This window comes from Ictidomys tridecemlineatus, chromosome 14, assembly GCF_052094955.1.
Source record: "Ictidomys tridecemlineatus isolate mIctTri1 chromosome 14, mIctTri1.hap1, whole genome shotgun sequence".
Classification (NCBI taxonomy): Eukaryota; Metazoa; Chordata; class Mammalia; order Rodentia; family Sciuridae; genus Ictidomys; species Ictidomys tridecemlineatus.
In genome coordinates this window covers 12,117,949-12,141,959 of record NC_135490.1, presented here as the reverse complement: position 1 = coordinate 12,141,959, position 24,011 = coordinate 12,117,949, and the positions used below count along the sequence as shown (strand labels likewise).

Sequence of the window (24,011 nt, the reverse complement as noted above, 5' to 3'; positions counted from 1 at the left end):
TGACTACAGTGGGGTGTCATTCATTCTTATTGCTATGTAGCATTCCACTGCATGAATACTACAATTTATTGATCCATTCTGCTATGGATGGACATTTGGGTTATTTCCAGCTTAGGGCAATTGTAAATTGTGCTGCTGTGAGCATTTTTTTGTGTATGTCTTCTGGCCCACAAAGTATGCACTTTGGCTGGGTGTACAGAAGGACTAGAATTGTGGGGCCATGGGTCATGTGTTTGTTCAGCTCTAATAAACACTGATAGAGAATCTTTCCAATTGCTTGTATCAGTGTCAATTTTCCAAACCAGACCAAAATTGTTTCTCCTGATTATGTTCACCAACACCCTGATTTTTTGATAAAACTTCCTGGGTGGGTAGATTCCTTAGGAAAACCTGCTACCATAGTGCCAATTCCACTAAAATCTGCTAATTCCATTATCTAGACAAATTTTGTGAATTAGCACATACCAGCTAAATTGAGAAGGATGAGTTTATTATGTCAAGTGGGACTCTGGACATTAACAGAGCAGAATTAGAACTTCACAGCTGGTGTGTGATTGGAGCTTTTATTTAAGGAAAAGTTACCATCCATTCTATTCAGCACAGTCCTATGGGGAGTCTCAAGTGTTGGTCCTCCATCCTCCTGCACAGCAGATTAAGGTTCTGTCTGGGAGCCCAGAGAAGAGAAAGTGGCTGTGCTCTGAGACAGAGCTCATCCCTACCATCCTGCATTTCTGAAGGGACTCTGGAGATGGACAACCCAGTATTTGTCCTTGGCTAAACTTTCTCCTTCACTTGCTGGTGCCAACTGAGCCCCAACTTGGTCTCATGGTAACTCAGGGCCTCTTTACTCATCTTTCCTTTATAGATTCACAACTGTCCTCCTGTCACTGTTGAGACAGGGGCCCAGCCTTAACTGAGAGACATGCCACTCATAACTGGATGCTCTGGGCAGAGAAAACAAACATGAAACTCACATGGAAACATGAAACTCACATGGAAAATCACAATGGCCGGGGTTCCAAACTTCCAGCCAGCTGCTTCTCACAAGGGCAACTCTGGGAAGCAGCAGGTATTTATTTACTCAATTCTGTCTCCAAGTCACGTTTCTCATTTCTGTGCTATATCATCTCCATTCTCCCAAAGAGCATCTCTTCTCTCAATGGTCTGCTTGAGGCCCTGAAACTAGGGTACCCAAGCTTCCCGGGGGATGATGCTCTCTCAACAATGACGTGGAAGCTCTGTGTAAAGCCACCAGGAGAACCTGGCCAGTGTGGCCGTGTGCTGACACGCAGCACCAACTGAACTTGGCCAGAGTGGGGGGATTGATGACTATTGATTTTCACAGAGGCATATGAACTATGACTAATGACGGCAATAGAGGAGTCTTATCAGCCTCAGGGTTTATGTCAAAGGTGAGAGAGTAAAAGTTTGGATGTCACACCTGGGCTTTTATCTTAGCTCTGTCACCAATCATGTCGATGTCCATGAACAAATTATTTTACTTTGAATTTCTTGCTGCCCTGTAAGATGGGACTCAGAGATGATTTCATTTTTTAAGTCTCTTCCAGGTCCCCTGCTTTGTAATTCATGTTATCCTAAAAACTTAGCATCCAAATTAGTATTTGTGATATAGACTTTGTTATATAAGAAAAGATCACTTTTTTCCTTGCTTCTCCACAAACTGGGCTCAGAACTTCCAGATTCTGAGTTATAACATGTTTTTTAAAATTTCCTGGAAATCATGGATGTCTGCGATATTTTAGTGCTATTATACAGGAATAAGGACCTCTTTTCCGAAGAAGATCCTAGCCATTTAATAACACTTACTCAGCATGTGTCCTTAAGAAACTTGGTTTGTAAAGGGAGTTGTAAGACATAGGTAGCAGCACTGTAATATAGAGTGCAAGGTCATGAGAGCCGTGGAGAGGCCGGGAAGAGCTCCAGGGCTTGTCCCCCTTCTAAGGGGTCACACTACATGATAGGCGCCATCTGGGCTGGGAAATGAATTTTAAGCTCAACCTGGAAATCTTCCCATTGAAGAGGAGATGGTTTGGGGAAGGCCAAGCAAAGGCTAGCTAGAATTAGGGGCCTATGTCCTGACTTTGTTAGGACAGTTCAGCTTATGCCTTCTGTCCCGAAACAAGTATGGACAATGCCACTTATCCCTCTCAAAATGTGTTCTACTTTTAAGACGTGAAGATCCATAGTTGGCTGCAGCTCTAAGTGAGGCTATTGCAGAGGCTGCAATGGCACATGGCTAATAAAATCTGCAAGGCAGAAAAAGACAGTCCGGAGGAACCAAGCCTACCAGCTGGTTGGTATAAAGGAAGTAAAATTCAAGGAGAAAATGGTGTTGGGAAGAGTTGGTGATTGTGAAAGAAACTTATAAATTTAGATCAGAAAGACTGAGCTGGAGGGGGGACTGCCATCACTGAATCTAAACCCAGATCATCATTTCCCAGATAAAAGGATGGGGGCAAGAAAGATAGGTCAGGAACAGAACTCAGACCACGAGGAGCCCTTGCCACCACCTCACTGCGCTGAGTTATCGGTATTCCCCCAATTCATGCCCACCCAGAACCTGTGAGGCCATCTTGTTTGGACATAATTAAGTTCAAGTGAGATCCATACTGGTTTGCTCACACTGGCAGGCCCTAATGCCAATATGACAGTTGTACTTATAAGAAGGGAGAAATTCAGACAGATACACAGGGAGAATGGCACATAGGCAGGCATGCAGGGATTGGAGAGATGTGTCCACAAGCTAGAGAATGTCAAGAACAGCTGGGAACCACCAGAAGCTGGAAGACGCAAGAGAGATCTTCCACAACGGATCTCAGAGTGTGGCCCTGCTGATACCTTGACCCTGGACTTCTAACCTACAAGAACTGCAAGACAATACACTTCTGTTTTATTAAGCCATCTGGTTTATGGTATTTTGTTATGGTGGCACCAGGACGTGAATACATTCTCTAAGGTTTTGGTTGGTAGAATATCCAGATGGTGCTGTTGTGGATGCATATGAACCTGTGGAACCAAGCTTAGAGAGAGACCAGGATTTAAAACAGGGTTGGGTTTGGTAACTGGGACAGGGAATTGAGAGAGTGATCCACAGGGAAGGGAGGAAAGAAGTTCCAAGGACAGTGTGGGAAGGATGGAGAGATGCAGGAGGCAGAAGGGCAGGAAGCAAAAGCCGAGATGAGGGAGGAATTCAAGAGGAGGAGGCTGGGAGCTGCCCACTGATTTGGCATTGAGGTCTTTGTTGACCTTTGCAGGACGCCTGTGGAAAATTACAGGGGTTAGACACCACCCTATAAAGGCTTAAGGACTGAGCGTTTGTAAGGAGAGGTGGGGAGATGACTCTCCCAGGGACTTCAGGATGGAGGAGAGAAATAGGCCATAGCTTAAGGTGTGGAGTAGGGAAGAGGGATTTTATTAGGCGATGGAGGCACTGAGTATATTTGTGGAAATGGGTGAAGTGATGGAAAAATTACAGATGTCAGCTGTTGTGGTGGGCAGACAACCAATGGCCTTCCGCCCACCCACACTAATGTACACATAGAGCACACTCCAGCCAGTAGCTCTCCAGTGCTTTGCTTCTTTGGACTCAGCCTTCCTCTGTCACTCCCTCTGGCCCCCTCTGGCCTTTGGGCCATCTGCTAGGAGGCAGGCTCTGGAGTGAGAGGGTCAGTGCAAAGACAGTGACCCTTCCATAGAGTGCGGAGAGAGCTGGTATCTTTGGGTGGTGGAGGATAGTGCAGGAGTCCCCAGGAGAGGAGCAAAGGGACTGTATAAGTGCAGGGGGCTCAGCTGATGGCACATGGCACAATTCCTAGAGGACTTGAGCAGTCTGAATCACCAGCAGGGGGAAGGCTTTGGGGTAGGGCAGGTCAACACCTCTATCTCAACCTACTGATGAACTTCTGCCCCTGGGGTCTGCACATACTGGTCACATTTTGTATAAAGAAGCCTGGTAAAGTGAGGCAGCTCTGCATTCTTTTTAATCTGATGGCTGTCGTCTCCTACCTCTTCTTTGTCATAGGGTTCAGCTAGCTTTTACCTTCATTTCTTCTTCTGTCTCATTGGGAGACTTATCCTTGGATATGAATCACAGATGGAGCTCTAAGAAAGAGTACTGGCCAGGTGTGGTGATGCACACCTGTAATCCCTGTGGCTCAGGGAGCTGAGGCAGGAGGATGACAAGTTCAAAGTCAGCCTCTGCCATTTAGTGAGGCCCTAAGTAAGCAACTTAGTGAGACCCTGACTCAAAAAAAAAAAAAAATACTTGGAGGATGTACCTCATTATGCGTTCAATCGCCAGTACTTCAAAAATAAAAAATAAAAAAATTTTAAAAAGGGAAAACAGGAATAAAGAAAAGAAAAAGAAAAACAGAATCCTGTTCCAGGGAAAGCAAAGAATCTGGGATTACTGGGCCAGACATGTACAGGAGGGACGGACCCTATGTCCAGAGGTTTTGTGGCCCTCCCAATATTTACACTTGACTTAAAATTAACCAGCATGCGTATGAGCATCCATTCTAAAAACAAAGACCTGAAGTACAGCCCACCACCCTGGGTCCACACTGTCCAGTGTCCTGGGAGACATGATGCCAGCTTCAGTTCCCATCAGAGGACCTTCTCATTGGAACAGGGTGAGGAGTGCATGGTCCCAGCATTGGCTAGGTTCTAGGGAGGGTGGAAATGTATCTTATCTGTGCATTGCATGGGGGTGGGGAGCTGGCAGATGTTAGGGTTTGAGTAATTATTGTGGAAAAGTAAGATTTTGGAGAAAGCCTCTTCTTCCAAACACCCCCAAATTATATACATTTCACCAGAGTTTTCACTTTGGGTCTATTTTTTTTCTATATTTCATTCAGCATGTGGGAAGTACTAATGATCTTGGACTACAGAGGAGGAAGCAAGCCAGCCGAAGCCAGAGTCACACAACTAATAAATAGAGAAACTGGGATTTGCAAGGGTCCCTGTCTAGAGGTGCGAGCTCTGCATTCTCCATGCTCAGTCACTTCCCCTTTCTAAGTGGAACTTTGCTTCCAATTGGTGGAGGGCAGCATGATGTCCTCATCAGAACTTCAACCTTCAGAAACTTTGTGTAAGACTCTGGCCAAACTTGTCAGTCATTCCTGAGTCTCCCGGCCTGCCCCAAAGGAAAGACTCAAATAAGCACCCACTCTTGTGCTCCTGGTCCCTGGGTTCTTGCTGTTCAAAGAAAGAGCTGCTCCCTCCCTGCTGATCCTGTGGCCACAGCACTGGGTTACAGTGTTTGGGATGCTGCCCTTCTGACAGGCCTTCTCAGAGGTCCAGGAACAGGACCGGCGGCTGGGTTTCCTGAGTGGCTCCACCATTATCATGAGGTTCTGCTCCTCTGCACAATAGTGGTGGGAGGGGTGGGGTCAGACTCCAGGGACAACTCTCAGATCCACAGGTCAAGCTGGCTTCCCAAGGGAACAGCTTCCTCTGACCAGCTCTCAAAGGGGAGGAATCCAAGGCCACCAACTGGAGTTATGGTGCAGGAAAGAGGATGCCACCATCACTGCTGGCACCCATTGTCACCAAGCATCTCTTAGCACCAATGAATCTGATGAAGACACTGTGACGTTGTTGTAAAAGAAGCCATTGTCCTTCCCACTGCTCCTACCCCAAGTGTGTATGATCTTCCCGGGCAGCAGAAAACATCAAAATAGCAGGAAAATAGTTTCCTTCTGAATTCTACCTTCCAGATCTCACTAATTCATCTACTGGAAGAAAATAACTTGCATCTAGTCCCTTGGCTACAAGGGGGCCTGAGAAATGTGGCTTTAAATGTTCTGGCTACTGCAGTACAAGGAGTGTAGGATGAGGGATGAGTGCCCAACCCCATATTTATCATATATATATATGATAAATATGATATGGAGTGTGGGAAGGAGAGAGAGAGAAAAAAAGAAAGGGTAAGGGTGGGGGAGAGAGGGAGGGAGAGAAATTGATACTTACAATAAATAATCCAAAAATTTTCAGTTGGTTCTGACTTAATGTTTACTTAATGAAAAAAATTTAAATATGTGTGTTTGTGACAATCAGGATCACCATTTGCCTCACCATTCAAAAAATGAATTCTACCAGTATCATTGTTGAAAAGTTTGAAGGATTTCTCATTCATTAGGAGATATATGTATAGATATATTTTTAATAGAATGACTCATTCTTCTAATTTTTAAATTAGAAATAATACCAGTGCTGTTTAAAATCTGAAAGTAGAATCAAAATAGTTGCCTATAATACTTTGTCACCACCACAATAACCATTTCATTTTTCTTGTGCATATTTATATCTTTGTGAATGTAATGGCTATAGAATTTTGGTTTTGCTTTTTTCAAGCCTTAAATAATTTCCTATGTTATCATGAACAACCACAATATTTAATGGCTATCTAAGATTTCATTAATACTCATGTCATAATTTACCTAGCCAGTCTCCCCTGATTAAATAGTTTACTTCTAATTATTTACTACTATAAATAACGCTTTGATAAAGATCTTTACAAATATTAGGATTTTGATGTCACATTCCCAGAAGCAAGACAGGGAATTCAAACATACTAGTTAATGGGCAGCTATTTTTAAAGGAGTGTCCACAGTTTCTGACCATGGCTTCTTACAAATCACCTTTGACAAAGCACAGACATTTTTCTTTAGCTATCACTAGACACCGTGAGCATGTTCTTACCTATCACTAAGGTATTCTACCTTAGCACTCATCATAGGACCTACTATGGGCAGTTACCAAAAATGGGAAAATTGTGCCCTTGATCCCGATGCCTGTTGACCTCTATTGATGCACACATCACTGTATATCAAATCCCTATGAGCTGCCTATAACACCATGACCTGGACCTTGGCAGGAACAGCATCTTCAGAGTTTCCTCCACCCTTGCATATCTCAATGTCCAGCCTTCCTAACCAGAAGCCTTGTCTAGATAAAGCAAGGAGGCCCTGGTGCTGCAGAAGCTGATCAACCCCAGTAGTTCTCATGAACATGTAGATGGATTTCTTGATTCCTTTTTTCCCAGATGGAGCAAAACAATATTAAGATAAAGCAGCCTTTATAGAAGCCAGTGAGATGACTTTTAAATTAAATTTAAGATTTGAATTTGTTATAGATGACAACAGAATGCATTACAATTCATATTACACATATAGAGCACAATTTTTCATACCTCTGGTTGTACACAAAGTAGAGTCATATCCTTTGTGTCTTCACACATGTACTTAGGATAATGATGACCATCATTTTCCAGAGTCTTTCCTACCCCTATGCCCCCTCCCTTCCCTTTTCCCCTTGCCCTATCTACAGTGTGAGATGACTTTTAAGAGTGAGGAAACCAGTCTTAAGACAGACAGGCAGACCCAGATTGCAAGATTTTACTCTCAGCCAGTTGGCACTCCTCCTGTGAAACCAGGTGTCTAAAGCCCTTCTTAATCCAAAGAAAATGTGGGGGTGACACCTAACCCAAAGGGCTCCATTCAGGTTACCAAAGTCTCAGTCAATCCAGAGAAGGGTAGACTTGGCCTACTCAGGAGAACAAGAGGTGTAACATACACAGCTCTTCATTGTATGTATTCAGTGAGAGAAACAATTTCAAATAAACGGGGTTCTTTCCAACAAAGTCAACTAGGAAGGGACCTTGAACTTTTAAACATGTTCCCTCTTGGTGTACCCACTGATATGGAGACCTGTCTTCAATTCTAGAACTCCCCCTCCCAATACCACTCCACATCCAACCACCATAACTGCTTCATAACTGACATTCCCAGCAACTCCCCGCCATCCTGCGTCTGGCCTTCGGAATGCCAAAGCTTCCTAAGTATTGCAGTTTGCAAAAACAGCTCTGGAGGCGGGTTCCCCCCCCTCCCCCAGACTCTGTTGCTGATCTCGGGCATATTCCCCTGAGGCCTGGTTGAGCCTCCTCAGGGTCCACTCCCCTACCCGCCCCTAGTAGACCCTTGGGCAGCACAACTTCCCAGGACACCCCAACGCCTGCTCTCGCCCCCGTCCGGTTGCTTGGAAATTTGCACTGGACAGTGACGTCACACAGGGAGGCGGTGCCCACTGCACGGCGCACCAATAGGTCGGCCGTGGCCGGCCTCTTCTTTTCCAGTGATTGGTGTCCCCGGCCCGTTGGCTCCACCCCAGCCCGCCATGGCGTCAGCCGCCTCAGCGCCGGGGAGGTGGTTCCCACTTTAAGAAGTGAAGTTTTCCGCCCCCTCCCCTTTCCTGCCCACCTCCTGCAGCCTCCCGCGGCGCGCGGGGCTGGCGGATGGAGTTACGCAGTGGCGGCGTGGGCAGCCACCCTGTGGGGCGGAGGATGGATGGGGACAGCCGAGATGGCGGCGGCGGCTGCTGCAAGGACGCCGGGTCGGAGGACTATGAGAACCTGCCGACCAGCGCCTCCGTATCCACCCACATGACAGCCGGAGCGATGGCCGGGATCCTGGAGCATACGGTCATGTACCCGGTGGACTCGGTGAAGGTGAGGCGCCGTCAAACTTTAGGGACTCAGAGAGCAGAGGAGGAGCGCGCGCGCACGTTTGCATCCCGCGCATGACCAGCCTGGGGCAGCGCCCCGAAACCACGCTGTCGGCCGGGGCCAGGCTGGGGTCTCTCCCGGAGTGGGCACGCGCAACCCGAGCTCCGGGAGGCGCGCCGCCGCTCCTCCTGCGGGTCACCCGGGCACCGGGGGCGCCCACGATCCCGCCAGGGAGCCGCAGTCGGCGCCAGGCACCGCCACTCCCGCCGCGTGCCCGGCCCCACTGTGGCGGCGCTGAGGCCGGGTAGGACAAGTGGCGAGTGCCGCTGGCCTGGGTGGTGGCGGCGATGGGGCTCCAGGGAGGCGGGTGCTGCAGCCCTGCACTGTCTTACCGTGCCTGCGGTGCGCGGTGGCTGAGCCTGCCCTCACGTGCGCGGTTTCCGATCCTAAGAGCTCACGATTGGGAAGCTTTAACCACAACCACCGTAGCAGAAGAAACGTGGCCCCAGTCGGGCCGCGCGCCCGCTGGCCCCAGAGTGTGCCTGTTGCGCCCCAGCTGGTTTGGGGGACCAGCGGGTGGCAGGGGTTCTCTTGGTTGGTTCGTGGCAGCTCTTTGCGGGAGGGTACTGGTTCATTGACGCCCTGTGTGATCCCCCTGTGCCTCTTCCCCAGAGTTCTGGCAGTTGAGCAACTGGGAGGCAATGAGACCTGCAGTGACATTTGCCTTCTTTTGCTTGCTGGCAGGTGGGCAGATGAGGAGTGGGGGAAGAACTTGTTCTATGCATCCTGTACTGTGGATTGTGTCATGGGTGCCGAGTTTGACCTGGTCACTTCCCCGGGTGGTTTTATATGCATTTATTTGTAAGAAGGCAACTTCAACAGATTTGCCTGTTATCCTGAGAGCTGTCTGTCCAGGTAACTGAATGGCCAGGAGAGAGGTACAGCGAGTAATACTAGTGCTGACTCTTAACATTGCACTTTTAGAGGCATAGCTCATCTCATGTGTAAAGCAATTTTGGAAGTTAACACATGAAGCAATGCAGGCACAGAGAGATGAACTGGTTAGCTTTCCCTGACTCACAACCACAGAGTCCTCTGGTTGCAGCTCCAGTGTGTTTTGGGGAACTTGAGACCTTCTCAAGTGGGCAGGTATCTTTCAAGGCAGAGCACCCTCACCAGCACCTGTGCCCTGTAGTGGATGCTGGCCCTACAGGAGCAAGTTTGAAGACCAGAGGTCTAACTCAGGGTTTTCTCAAAGGTGGCAGTCAGTGGCTGGTCCTGCACTCATAGTAAGTAAGAGGCCTACATCCAGTGCACTGAGTGGTCTGAGTCATCAACCCTTCTGTCCCTCCAGTGTCCCAGTGGGGAATTGGAGGGATGACTTTTCCTGCCACTGTTACCAAGGGGATGGGGGAAGACCTTGTCTGTTAAATTTACCAAGATCTTCCAGGAAAGATTTAGGATAGATGCCAGCTGGCACTGGTGTGGAAAGAAACCCTCAAATGAAGTAAAACTTCCAGTATTTGAAACTGTAGTTTCAAGTACCTTGGGCAGAGTCTGGGGGAAATTAGGAGCGGGGAGGTGTAATCTGAGCAGGCTTCAGACCCACTGGTGTCTTGGAGACAAAAGCTCTGACAAAGGAATCCTGCCACCTTTTTTTGGCCCGTGATCTCTTTTGCCTTGAGTCAGTTCAGAGCTTCATTTTAGCGTATTTTGAGGGTTAGAAATAGTCATGCGCTTGAGCTCCATTTGACACTGGAGGCATCTGTCTCTGTTTGACTTATGTGGTCTGGGTTTGGTTCTCCCTGCTCCTTCTTCTGCCTGGAGACCTTAGTGTTTTGATTCAGACCTTGCCTGTGTTCCTGGCGCTGCTTTCCCAGCAGTTTCACTGGTGGATGGCTTAGCATGGTGTGTGTGGTAGGTGCTGTTCTGTCAGAGGCTGTCACTGTCTCTTGCTGTATAGGGCTTGTCATAAAGTAAGGTCTCCGGCTAGTGAGGTGGTAAAATCTTCTCATTATGGCTTTCTGACTTTGACTCCAGATAGTGACTCTAGGGACTCTGCTGTTCCTGAGCATGCAGGGTTGGTTGTAAAGAGTCTCTTGTTTTCCCCTGCAACTTTCTTGGGAAGGGTAGAAAGAATTCTTTTATTTATTAGTTTTTTGCAGAGACAAAAGGTACAGAGAGGTAAATGGCACAAGCAAAAGTGCATGATCTTAGGCAGGGTGGCAGCTGAGTGCCAGGGTCTAACCAGATCAGCACAAGGTGGCAGGGACATCTGTGATTCAGTGAGGGAAAAGCTTCACTTGGGAGACCCTGCTGCGTTTCTCTTAAATATTCTGGAGGATGGAAGACCATGAGTAATCGAGTCAGGAGACCTGTGTTGGACTGCCAGCCCAGCTTCCGACCTGTTTCTTGCCTTAGGTATGGTTCTGTGCCGTAGCTTTGTCACGGGTGCAGTGGGAGCTGTGGACAAGTTCAGCATTTGTGCCTCTTTGATTCATGACTGCTTTCTCTGGACACAAAGCGCCCGTTGTCCTTTAATGTTTTGAAATTTCAAAATAAATTATTAAACTGAAAGAATCAGTGCAAATTGTATTTTGGAAGGAAGAAAAGTTTTCCTTGAGTTTTGAAAGGCTTGTTTTTCCCCTTTAATTTTTTTTTTTTTTTTTTTGGTACCAGGGATTGAACCTAGGGGCACTCACTGAGCTACATCGCAGCCCTATTTTGTATTTTATTTAGAGACAGGGTCTCATGAGTTGCTTAGCACCTTGTCATTTTTGAGGCTGGCTTTGAACTCACTGTCCTCCTGCCTCAGCCTCCCAAGCCGCTGGGATTATAGGTGTGCACTACTGCTCCTGGCTTCCCCTTTGATCTTGTCATTGTTAGATGAGTGTGTTAAGTAGGCCTGCTTTCTTCCATTTTTCTGTTCTTGGAAGTGTGGGTCGTGGAACCCAGCCCTCGTCCTGTTGAACCCTGAGTCTGCTGAGCTGCTTGGTTTTGTCCTAAGTGCAGAAAGGCAGCCTCACGAATGCTTAAGGTTTTGATATTAAAGTTGCTTTTTCGTGAGATCCCTCTCACCTCCCATTGTCACTTTAATGGCCCATGTTTTTGAAACTGTGGTTCAGTAGTGGGCTCAGCGTATTTAAAAAAGAGTTTGGTGAGAGCACAAATACGAGCAGGCATGGCATGCAGTCAGAAATGCTGCTTGGTGAAATTCCATTTGGGCTGTGTGTGTGTCCCTGGCCGCAGTGTGAATTGCACTCCTGGCTGGGGGCTATGGTCAGAAGCATGTGAGCCTCATGCTCCATAGTGTCTCTGTGGCTCCCACAGTCAACAGCCTGGGATTGTGGTTATTTGGAAGACTTGAGGTAGTTTTCCCTCCCCTTCCCGTGTCTTCTCCTTCCTTGGTCCCCACGTGGAGGACATGAGTACTCATTCATTTGTCAAGGGCCAGGCTGCTGGGCCCTTTGGCTGCCCCCAGGATTATAGCGGGCAGCAAAGGGATACCAAGACAGGGAGTGCAAGGTCTCTGTGGGTCACTTGCTCAGTGGTGGTCGTGACTCCCTCTCCAGCCGGGACTGAGCAGCAGGTTCTCCAGGAGCTACTAACCGGTGTTCCAAAGTGGCAGTTGGTAGGGTGGCCTCGACCAGCACTTGGGGTGGAAGTGAGAACCCCTGGCCTGGTCAGGAGTGCTCAAGTCTGTGGGGAGCATGCCAGGTGGGTGGAGGAGGAAATTCCAACCACATTAGGTACAGCGCTGTGGACCATGTGGAGTCTGCCTGGTGAAAGCAGGGGCAAAAGGAAACAGGAAAGATTGGAAACGGGGACTTCCCTGACCCTTTCACGGCTCTTCTGCTCAGCTCCTGGGGCGGCCCTGCCCTTTAACTCTCCTAGGATGACCCTCCCTCCAGGCAGGGTGTAGAGGGAGCACGGCTGAGCTAACAACGTTCGCTCTGGTACTGGTGGCTGCCGAGAGACACTGGACTCCTCGGTGACCTCATGATGTCCACAGGGCTTGCTGAGCCGAGCTTGGGGCAGCACTGGGAGAGGCTGGTGCCAGGGCCCTCCCCGACTTGTGTGTTCTCTGCCTGAGGCCTCTGCAGTGCAGCAGGCTGACTGGTAGGAATCCCTGGGGTGCCAGCAGCTGTCAGAGCCCCCTCCCACCCACCTTTCCAAACAAAGTACAATCCAGGCGACACCATTCAACTTTAAGAGGGCGTGAAATCCCAAATTGCTCTAGTTCCCGGAACAAAATTATAGTGATTTCTCCGTTTCCCTTCCCTTGTCTTCTCTCCTCTGAATTCCTCTCCTCCTCTCTTTTCTGTCCTTCTTCACTGGAAAGTGCTTTTTTTAAAAGGTGAATTGGGAGGATGACATGGAGTAAAAACAGGCAGTTTTGAATTCAGACCTAGCCCTTCTCTCCTGACTTCCCAGGTGCATGCAGTGCCCATCTTCAGCATATGCACCCCATCCCAGAGTCGCCACTTGGCCTCCAAGTGCCCATTTCTTCTGCCCAGATGTGGGGGTGGGTCAGGCTGGGTGGGGCATGACAGTTGGAAGATAGTGTTCGGGACTAACAATGGAGGGGGCCTCAGCATTTTTTTTTAATTTAAATTTAATTTATTCTCTTAACTGATACACAAGCCTCAGTGGCATTCAGTGGAGAGATTTAATGGCCTATGTTGCTTAACTACATAGATAATGTGCCTAGGGATTGGGGACCTGTGTGGCATGGAAGGAAGGGGTATATTTCTTTTTTTTTTTTTGGTACTGGGTTTGAACCTAGGGACACGTAACCACTGAGTCATATCCCCAGCTATTATTATTTTTTATTTTGAGACAGGATCTTGCTAAGTTGCTGAGGACCTTGCTAAACTGATGAGTTTGACATTGCACTCATGATTGATCCTCCTGCCTCAGTCTCCCCTGCTGCTGGGATTACAGATGTGTGCCACCGTGCCCGACCAGGAGGGGAGCATTTCCCAAACCTTTTTTAACTCTCATTTGGGTCCTGTCTTTTGACCTGTGGCCATGTCTTTGAGGAGGGCTTTTGTCCCATCTGCCGTGTGTAGCAGTGACCCATCCCTGGGCTTCAGTCCTACTGGTCCTGATTTATGGTTTCTGGCGCAGTTGTCCTCTCTGACCTCTCCAGTGAACTTACCTGTGTGTCTCGCAGCCCGTGGCAGTCTGTCTGGAACCCAGAACTTTTCTGGCTGTTTTCCTAGCTCCCATAGCACTCAGTTCCTTCTTGGAGAATTTTTTTGTTTTGTTCTAATCTGTGCGTCAGTGCCAGCTGCAGGGTTTTCGATCCTCTTCAGGAGGCCTCCTTGGCCCACAGCCTGCCCACCTGCATAGGCGGGATGTGTCCAGTCACTTCCTCCTCCTTGAACTGCACACACCCCAGGTCTCCCACTGAGCCAGATTCCTCCCGCGCTGGGTTTCACATCTCAGTGTTTGGCTTACCTGGCTGGGCAGAAGTCACTTAGCTCCTCGTAGTTTTAATTTCCTTATCTGCAAAATGGGGGTTCTTGCTTTCTCTTGCTGACCCCACTCTCTGTTGCTCCTTTCCTTCTTCCCTTGTGAATATCCTCCCCGTGTCACAGAATGTTCCTTCCACCTCCCATCCAAAGGAGACTGGCTCCTCTTCTTAATGGTTAGGAGCATGGACCCTAGTACCAGGTGTCTGGGACTAGGCCCTAGTTCCCACCCATGTTTTACCATGAGCAAGTCTCTTGACCTCTCTGGGCCTACCTGTGGAAGGCAAAAGAGGGTACTGTTCTCTAGGTGGCTGGAGGGTTCGGCCTGCACCACTCCTAGGCCAGCACGTGGGGTTGCAGCCTCTCCAGGAGGCCTCCCGTGCCTGCAGCCTGCCTCCCCAGCTTGCTCTCCAGGGATCTGCTCTTCCTTCTCCCCCTCCTCCTGTCAACAGGGTGGTCATAGTTATGTCCCCTCACTCTCCAGGACTTTGACGCCTGCTGCACAGTTTCCTTCTCCACTGCAGACTGAGGGTCCCTCTTGGTCACCACCAGATGATGTCCCTATCCATGGCCTTTGCCTCCATGTGGTCTTGTCCTAACCCAGAACCTTCCCAGCTCTAGGATCTTCAATTTAGACGCCTCATAGTCTGGACCCTATGGTCCTTTGCTGCAGCTGCTCTTGGGTCCTCAGTTCCTCTGCCCTTGGCTTCTTCAACGCCAGCTAGCCTTGACCTTGACCCCAAATACCCCATCTGTTAGTTGGGCAGCCAAGCCCTTTAGGAACAGCTCATACTCTTCCTCTGTTGGTGTGCCAGAGGCCCTGAGCTCTGCTGTCTGTCCTTCCACATGGCTTGGTCAGCTGCTTTTGTCCCCTATGGCTGTCTTGCTCCTCAGCTTTTCCAGCCCTCACTGTCTTCAGCCTCAGCGGACGTCTCCCTTCCTGTTTCCCAGAGAGACCAGGGCCCTAAGCAAATTCATCTTCCCATCATTGCCCTTCCAAGCTGTCTTGTCTCCTGCCCCCATCACAAGGCGACAGGCGTCCTTCCTTCCTCTAAGGTGAATCAGCAGAGGCAGGGTGATGTGTACAAACCACCCTGACACACCTTAATTGGAGCTGTGGCTCTACCCATGGGACACAGGATTAACCCCTGCAAGCTCAGGCTCCTTCTCTGCAAAGTGGGGACATTAACACCAGCACTTGCCTCATAGGGCTGTGGAAAGGACTAAAAGATTTCATTTAATCTATAAAGCTTTTGCTGTAGAGCCTGGCACCTAAGTTGTCCACAAGTGGGGACAGTGGTGGCCATTCTTGTCACCTTTCTCTTGGGTGATGCAGTTCCAATGTCCTTAGCCACTCCCTTCCACTGGTTTCTTAAAAGTATTTCTACAGGTCTGAGCCTGTCCCAGCAAACCTCCAGCTTCTCACCTGGTCTCCATGTCCAGAGGCCACTGCAGCTCTTCCTCCTGTAAGTAAACTCGTGTGTTCCTTTGTTTCCTCCTTAAAATAACCAGCGTTATGAAAGGACCACGGGCACATGTCTCTGCTGTTGCCCCTCCAAACCTCGAGGACAAGGAGGCCCCTAGAGATCTTGCCGAGCCCGACCTCTCGTCTCCTGGCCCACCACTGCTGACCCTCCCCAGGGCACCTCGGATAGGGTCTGCTCCCTTCCGGCTTCCCTCTGTGAGTCTGGCCCTTCCTTTGTTCCCGTTGTCCCTCCTGGGTCCTCACAGTTCTGTCCTCTAGTCTCTTGTCTTCCCTGAGTGTCTGCGTCTCAGTTTCCTCCTGGGTCCTGATAACTCCCAGATCCATATCTGGGGTGCGTGCTCTCTGGGGACTGAAGCTCCAGTGGCTCTGCTCGGTGTCCCCTCGTCTGCCTCACAGTCTTCTCCAGAGGGAGCAGGGCCAGATGGACATCTCAACCTTTCCCTCAGGCTGTCCCTGGACTGTGCCCTCCCTCAGCACCTGGGCATCACCTGGGGCTTTTCCCTACCCTTGCCCCAGAGCACAGAAGGTCCCTGTGTGTCTGCAACACCTCTTGCATTTGTTTCCTAATCCACTGCAGTTCATTCTGCAGATCATTCATAGCTGGTCCTGCTCACTGTAGTCTCAGAGTCCTCCAGCTTCCTGGTGGGCTGTAGTTTCCCCGTCTGGATTGATAGGAGTGACAGTCCGGCCTTCTGTACAGGTCTGTGTACTGCATCTAGTTAGACCACACCGCCAGGTTTGCAGTGTGCACCATTGCCACTGTAGAAAGCTCTGTGTGCAAGTGTGAGGTCACGGTGTTGATGATCAGTCTGCGATCCTTCTCTAGAGCTAAGGTCAGCTCTTTGGCCTGAGAGACCCAGCTCATCCTCCGTGGGGAGCAGAGCCTGCAGCGGGCTGAGCAGCGGCCTGCCTTTCTGGTCTCCGCTGTTCACAGCTGGTGCTTTCTCCACCCGATAATCTTCCACTGCTTTACATGACCAGCATGTCCCCTCCAGGTGGAGGAGTACCCAGCAAACAGTAGGTGCTCAGAAAGGGCACGGGGAGTATACACCACTGCAGTTCCTTCTGCAGTTCCTCCTCCACTGGTGTCTGGCACTGGGGTTGAGTGAGCGAAGGCGGGGCTGTTTTAGTGAGATGCAAGACACCAGCAGACTAAACCAAACCAAACAGACCAAGGGCTAGTTTTTATTTTGTCTTTTTTCCTTGTTATTTTGCATTCTTCTTAGTCTATAATGTATCTTGGCTACAAAAAAGACCACCTCTGCACTTTGGTTTGTCTTTCTTTTTTTTCTCCAGAAGGACCTGGAAAGCAGCAGCTACCCGAGATGAGACCATGGCTTGATTCAGCCACTCATTTCATTCCTCATTTATTTAGTCCCCTCTTTGCCAGGCCCTGTGCTAGTCACTGAGCTACAAAAATAAGAGTTCTTGGCCCACATTTCCAAAGCAAGCATGCTCCCTAAAATTAGACCCTGAGCTCAGGCCACAGGGCTGGCTCCCCTAGGAGAGAGAATTGAGAGAACTGCCTGAGTGGATCTGCACCGTGGTGCCCTCTGATGCTCAGGCAGCACATTCCAGAACACTCCGCAGGTGCCTGAAAGCCCAAACGTTAAGGAACCCTGCACACACTGCGCTTTCTCCTGTACGTCACGCTTACGATGGCACTTAACGTACACATCAGATGCAGCAGGAGGTTAGCAACTCATAATAAAGAGAACAGTCGTCACAATGTGCTGTAGAAAGTTATGTAAAATTCATAAATGATTTCTGGCATTTTCCATTTAACATTTTCAGACCATGTCTGACTGCAGGTAAGAAACCATGGAAAGTGAGACGGCAGAAGGGGGAGGGCTGCTGGGCTTTCACCTGGGCTAGAAAGACAGCTCCTGGAGCCGTGGCCCCGTGCCTCTTGGAGTATGGGGCTCCTTCTGCCGGAGGAGTCAGTGGTCCTCACCCGTGCACCCCGTCTTCTTCCTCCTGAGGTTGTTGGTCCTTCTGGGAGCTCCTGTTGGCTCATATGGGGGCCTTAGAAGATGTCCCCCACCTTGCTTGTAACCCCAGACAGGCCAGGAGGGCCGTTGTCTGCTCACTAAGAGGTGTTGCGGTTTCACATTCATGCTTTTCTGTGTAGAGAAAACAAAACATGTTGAAAAAAGGAGAAACCCCAGCCGTGGCCTGGTTGAAGCAAGTTGCATAACAGGTTTTAGGAAATGTCTGGCCCCTGAGGGTCGAGCCCAGGGCCTGAGCCTGTGTCACTGAGAGGACTTCCTCTGCATCCTCTGAGCCTCTGGATCCATCCCACACAGACAGCAGAGACTCAAACCAGGGACCGGAGGACAGGGACTGGAGGATGGCTGTGCAGCCTGGGGAGCCTGCTGCTGGTGAAGGCCAGCCCCTGTGGCTGGCTGGGCTGGATGGCTGTGGCCCCCTGGCAGGACCAGGAGGGTCCATTTGAGATGCTGCTGTGCTCAGGGGATGGAAGGGCTGTGTGCCTGTGAGGCTTATGCTGGAGTTGAGGCTTCTCACCACACCAGGGGGCAGGCCCTATGTCGTTAAGTCCTGGTCCTGCCACTAGCCAGCTTGGAAATCTTGGGCCAATCCTTTCTCGGGCTGGTTTTCTCCTCGTGAAACTACATGCATTGACTCTGCTTTACTTTTGTGGCAGGGCTATTGGGAAACTTAGGTGCGATCATGTTCACAAATGGCTTTTGTAAATCTTAACACATAAACGAACGACAGGTTGTATCAGAGGCAACGTGTTTAACAAACGGAGCTGTTCGGGCTCACAGCACAGGCTCTAGGGCCAGACTGCTGGGGTTGGGGGTGGGGTCAACTTGCTCTGGAACCTTCCTGTGCCTTCTCTCTCTCTCGTCTGTAAAATGGGGATAATGGTACTCATACCCAGAGTGTTGCTGGGAGAACTCGTTGAGATGGTGCGGCCAGTGTTGAGAGCAGTTCCTGGAACATGCAAATGCTTAGTTAATATCGTCTCCTGCTGTCATTTCCCAAAGTGTCGTTCCCGGACTGCCTGGGTGCGTTGTCTGTTGCTGCTGAGATTGCATGGCACAGTATTTTTGGAACATTTTAATCTCCGGTCTGTCATTTGATCCCCTAAGCTCTCCCTGGAAGACAGGAAAAAGCTTGGGCTATTTCTTATTTCATAGATGAGGAAACTGAGCTTCAGGAAAGTAACACCCGGGTCGCAGGCCTGCTGCGGCACAGTGGCTGGTGGAGGTGTGAGGAAGGGCATCTGTGGGTGCGAGCAGGTGCAGGGCTCGGGCAGACTAAGTGACCGGCGGACCTCAAGCTGGGCCTGGGGGATGAGTGGTAAGGGCTGGGCTTGCCGGAGGGCCTAGCTGCATTCTGGGAGGAAGCTCTAGCAGGAAATCACGGCGTTCTGAGAGCATCAGCAGGGCTCTGATGCGTGGTTAGGAGTTTTTCAGTCACATCCTCCAGTAAGGAGGACAAGGGGACCTTGACGAATGGTTGTTGCTACAGAATGTTTTTGGCCCTGGCTTCTCTCTAGGGAACACATTGCATTTCCTTGGTCCCTTCTTATTACAGCAGGGAGCTGAAGTTGCACTGAATGTGGAGATTTGAACTCGGGGCTGTCTGCGGATTCCTATCCAGATGACAGCATGAAGGTGGCCTACTGGGAAGAACACAGCAGCGTAGGGCTGCAGATTCCCATCAGAAATTAGGAAGAGTGACACTGCCCCTCACCTGCCTTTTAATACACTTACTGCGTCTTGGGGAAAAATATCGCCGGTTTGCAGGGAAAATAGTTTAAAAAGTGCAAAAGCCACTGCGATGCGGGGCATGGTATTGTCATCACGCTGGTAAAGGCGTAGGTTAGCTCACTGGAATGGAATATCCAGATTCTGCCTCCCACAGGACTGGAGGCTCCGTGAGGCCTCCCATCGCCTCTGTCCCTTCACCGCCTTTTCAGCTGGGGACCAGGAGAAGGAGGTTCCTCAACCCAAGAGTGCTGGGGAGGAGGAAGCCAGGGAGGGAAGGGCAGAAGAGTGCCCTGGGGCTGGGGCGGAGCTTCTGGGATCCTTGTTTTATGTATTCACTCTTTTTTTTTTTATATTTTTTTCAGTTGTAAATAGACACAATACCTTTATTTATTTACGTTTTTGTGGTGCTGAGAATGGAACTCAGGGCCTCACACAGGCTAGGTGAGCGCTGTACCACTGAGCCACAACCCCAGCCTACAGGTTCACTCATTTTTTTATGAGAATCTCTATCCCTTTGAGGGCCATGCAGATGAGTCTGGGGATGTCATTGTGGGGAGGGTCCCTGGAGCACAAAGGTGACTGAGCCTCTGCCCTGAAGCGTCTGCATGTGTTGTGGGTGCCTGGGCTCTTTCCTTCCTGCGCTCTTGTGGTTTCTCTGTGGGGATGTAGGTGCCTTGGTGTCCCCCACCCGCCTCCCACTCACCTGGCCCTCCTCTTCCCCCGTGGCCAGGTTGAAGGTTTGGCAGGTGCCCTACCTTCCTGGGTCGGGTGCTGGGAGTGTACGGTAGAGGGTGGGAGCTTGGCCGACTGGGTGGAGGGTGAGCCTCTGACTCCCGCTGCATCCCCCGGTGCGGGGTGCCCGCTTCCCTGCTGTCTGCCCCAGCCCAGGAGTGAGGATTGTGGGTGCCCCCAGACTGTCAGGAGCTGGGTGGCCAGATGACCAGCTCCACAGAGTCAGAGCTTTTGCCCGAGCCCTGCACGTGTGGGGGTGGAGGGTGTGGCCAGCTGAAGGTCCCGAGCTGCTTTCCTTAGTCGCTGTCCTTGTGGTTGTCTAACTGTCAGCTTGCCCGTGTTGCCGCACGGAGTCTCGGCAATGCCCCTGCCTCAGAGGAGTGGAAAGGCATTTGTGGAGATGGAACTTGTTCCCCTGGCCATCGCCAGATGACCATGCTAATCACAGAGTCGGGGCTGGGAGGTTATGACCACGTGGATCCCCCGGCAGGGAGGACAGATGTGTCAGCGAATCATTCCTCTAAGGATGACACACCATCCTGAAGCTTGTCAGGAGGGGTCAGAAAGGCCTGACCAGTACAGTAATGTCCCAGCGTCTGTGTCTAGACTTCTCTGAGAGTGTCACAGTGGGTCCTGAGACACCTGGCCATCTTTGGGAGGCCTGCTCCCCTGGCACTCTGCTCTGGGGGTGCCACCTGAGAAAGCTCTCGTGGCTTGGGGTTTCCAGGAGGGATCTGCAGCGGCAGCCCCCCTTTTCCTCCTTGTCGCGAACCCCGGTTCAGGACTGCCTGGGGGCTCGCAAGGAAGCCAGCCCCCTCAGAGGTTGAAAGCTGAGGAGGGGGGCTGGGGATGTGGCTCAAGCGGTAGCGCGCTCACCTGGCATGCGTGAGGCCCGGGTTCGATCCCCAGCACCACATACCAACAAAGATGTTGTGTCCGCCGAGAACTAAAAAAAATAAATATTAAAAATTCAAAAAAAAAAAAAAAAAAAAAGAAAGCTGAGGAGGGCCGAGACAAAGAAGGGAAGCAGGACAGGCTGTCACAGCGAGCTCTTCTGCACATAATGGTTCGTCTTTAATGGGTAGCAGGAGTGACAAATGCCAGCTACGGCCGCGTTTGGATAAGCGGCTAAAAATTAAACGCGGTCACGTGATGCGTGGTGGTTTAGGGTTTGCCCCAGTGGCCTTTACCAGCCAGGTCACACCTTGTAGGGTGAAAAGACACTTGAGAGAGACAGTGTAGGTGACAGCGGTGTCTTTCAAAGGACAGAGACGGATCTGGAACCGTGAGCTCAGTGTGTGTGGGTTCTTTGTCCTTTTTGGACGCCAGTGGTAGAGCTGGACAAATCCTCCTGCCCTCTCTCTCTGCTTTCAGCCTTCTTCTCAGAGCGTGGAGGCTTCTGTGAAGGCCAGGCTGTGAGGACTTTGCCCTTGTCTCTACATGGCCACTCTCAGGCAGAAGCTCCCGCACCTAACCGCTTCTCGAGACCCAGTCCCGTTCCTCCAAGAGGCCAGTCCAGGGACACAGGCACAGCCTGCCGACCCTGACACTCCTTCTGCATGTCTGTCTTCATGGAGTCCCCAGGATAGGACAGCACGCCTCTGTTCTGCCGTCTGTTCCCTGGACGCTCTGAAGGAGGGCAGGCTGGGGCCTTCTCTAGGGGCTGGCAGTGTTTGGCAGGAGAAAGTGAAGACTGGGCCTGGCGGACGTGCAGCTAAGGACAATGCCCTGGAGAAGGAGAAGAGTCTGGAAAGGGTCAAAGCCTAGAGAGTGGGTGAGGCTGGGGAGCTCTCTTTTAATGGGACTGTACTCAAAATGTTCTTTTCTGCGTGAACTGTGTGTCTACACCCTTGTGAATGGAGCCCAGGCCTGTTTCTGGTAGAGCCATGAAACATTTGCTGCAGCCAGCTCTGAGCTTCCACAGAGGTTTACTCCCAGATGTTTCAGGGGGTGAAAGTATTATTACAGCAGCAAAACTTTTTTCTCTTGAACCTTGACTTCTCGGGCCACACCTGAGTCTTCATGTACCCAGGAAGGGGGAGTGTCCACCTCACTTCTCTGAAATAATTGAAGATTTATAGCTGGCTCCCAGAGCATCAGGAACATCTGAGTTTTTATTGGAGCTGTGATGTGATAACAATAAAAAACACATTTGCAAGTTGGAATGACTCCTCGCTCCTTCTTTTCTTCCACCCAAATCTAAACCCTGAAACGGGTACAGAAGTGAAGGTGCCATTTGCCACTGGGGGGTACACATCGCCACCGCTGTAGGGGCGGCAGGTTCCATTCACCATTGGAGCTAGCTCCTTCCCTCTCAGACTGCTGAGAGGTGACGATGACACTTTGCCTGGCCTTGAGTGAGCATTCCTGTTTTGAGCTTCCTTTCAAGGATCTTTGTATTTTCTGATGATCCAATCATAGAAAGTTTCTGAAATCCTCTCTCAGTCCCTGAAAGCTGGGCCTTCAGCAGAAGCTGCTTCAAATTGGAAGCCGATTTCTGATCTCTTGGAGCAGCTAGAGTTGAAGGGACCAGAGAGCTTCGGTAGCCTCTTTCCACCCTGAGCGGGCCGGCGCTGGGTTGTGTCTGGCCCTGGAGATCAGGGAAGGAAAGGAGGGGAGGTGGGCTGCGTGGGCCTTTGTGTATACACATGCAGATCCTTGCTTTTTAGGGAACATTGTGATTGGATTGAGATAATCAGGGCCCGTCTACCGAGTGGCCCGGGGAAGAGCAGGTAGCTTACCTGAGCTTCATTGTCCACATCTGTGAAATGGCAAGATTGAGTCAAACTCAGGGGTGTCCTGGGAAGTTTCCTGTTGTAAAATTTCTACTCCTTATTCCTTTGGGGTGCTGTCTGAACTTGGGGGATGAAGTATGGACTCACAGACAGAAGCACTTCTGCATTGAAGAGGAAGCCAAGGAGACATCTGTGTGGATTCTGTGGGTGGGGGGACCAAGATGTGGGGAGAGGAGCCAGCTGCCCGTGTCCCATTCGGGGCCCTGCTTGTCCCTGAATTCCAAGTTGCCTGCCTAGAAGTGATAGTTTATTCTACTTGAAACCACCGCCACCAGCACTGTTGAGACTGCAGACCTTTTCATTCAGGCAATTTCAGAAATGCTGAATATTGAGGCCACAGCCCTGACCTGGAACCCAGGGGAGAATGTGGCAGATGCTTCTGGAAAGCCCTGTTTATAGCTCTCTGACTCCTTCCTGCTGGGACCTTTCACAAGTTCACCACCAGGAAGCTGAGTCATTGAGGGGTCAGCCGGCATGGCCAAAGGTCATCTGGCGCTGCCAGCAGCACAGACACAGACACAGGGGGGTTGGCAGGCATTTGGGGGGAACAGCAGGGTGGAGGAGCGGCAGAGGTTCCTGGCAGGTCTCCCCACATGGGGGTGTGCCCTCCCTGGGGGTTTCCCAGCAAGAAACCATCTCCTGCTTCATTCACCTCATTTCTTCCCTTTGTTCCTAAATCCAAGGCCAAGGTCAGAGCCAAGTAAGCACACTGTCGGGGTGAAATGAGTCCTCTTGTGGTGCCAGAAAGGCTCCATGTCCTTGTGCTGTACCCAGGGGCCTCTCAGGGCCTGGTCCTCACCCCACCTGCTCCCCCCCCACCAAGCCCTTTTCTGTCTCCTGTGCTTCGTGGCCTGCCCAGCCTAGGTGTCCACTTTGATGTCCCTTCCAGGACCTCCAGGTGTAAAGTAGGTCCCCTGCACCTTTTGCTTTTGCCTCATGCCGTTTAGAGCTTGAAGTTTTTTCTTTGTATGAATTTGGTTTCCTTTTTCTTCCCCAGCTAGACTTGAGCACCCCCGGGCCAGGGCTCCCCTAGGCAGTCACCTCCAGCCTCCAGCAGCACCCTGACATGTAGGTGGTAGATGGGTCTTTGGGGGCAGAAGGAGCCTACCATTTTACCACTGATCCTTCTGCTTCTGGGTTCCTGTCTCTTTGTCTTTGGGAACCCTGCTGTCAGGTGACTTTGTTTTAAATTACTTTCCAGGAGAGAGTTTTTGTCAACCTGAGATCCCACCCACAGTGGAAGGTTCCTGACATTCG

General features: G+C 50.5%; 1 protein-coding gene and 1 long non-coding RNA gene across 2 annotated transcripts in view; one reads left to right on the top strand and one right to left on the bottom strand.

Annotated features, from left to right (window-relative positions):
* Window positions 1-9,173, bottom strand: part of LOC144370285 (uncharacterized) — a 53,138-nt gene extending 43,965 nt beyond the window's left edge. The window contains exon 1 of the long non-coding RNA XR_013430220.1: window positions 8,917-9,173. This is a non-coding gene — a long non-coding RNA (uncharacterized LOC144370285). The remainder of the gene's footprint in view (window positions 1-8,916) is intronic.
* The window catches only part of Slc25a37 (solute carrier family 25 member 37), a 39,115-nt gene continuing 23,269 nt past the window's right edge, over window positions 8,166-24,011 (top strand). Inside the window, exon 1 of the mRNA XM_005329326.5 lies at window positions 8,166-8,527. Coding sequence (XP_005329383.2) covers window positions 8,315-8,527 — 213 coding nt within the window. The 5' untranslated portion in view covers window positions 8,166-8,314. The remainder of the gene's footprint in view (window positions 8,528-24,011) is intronic.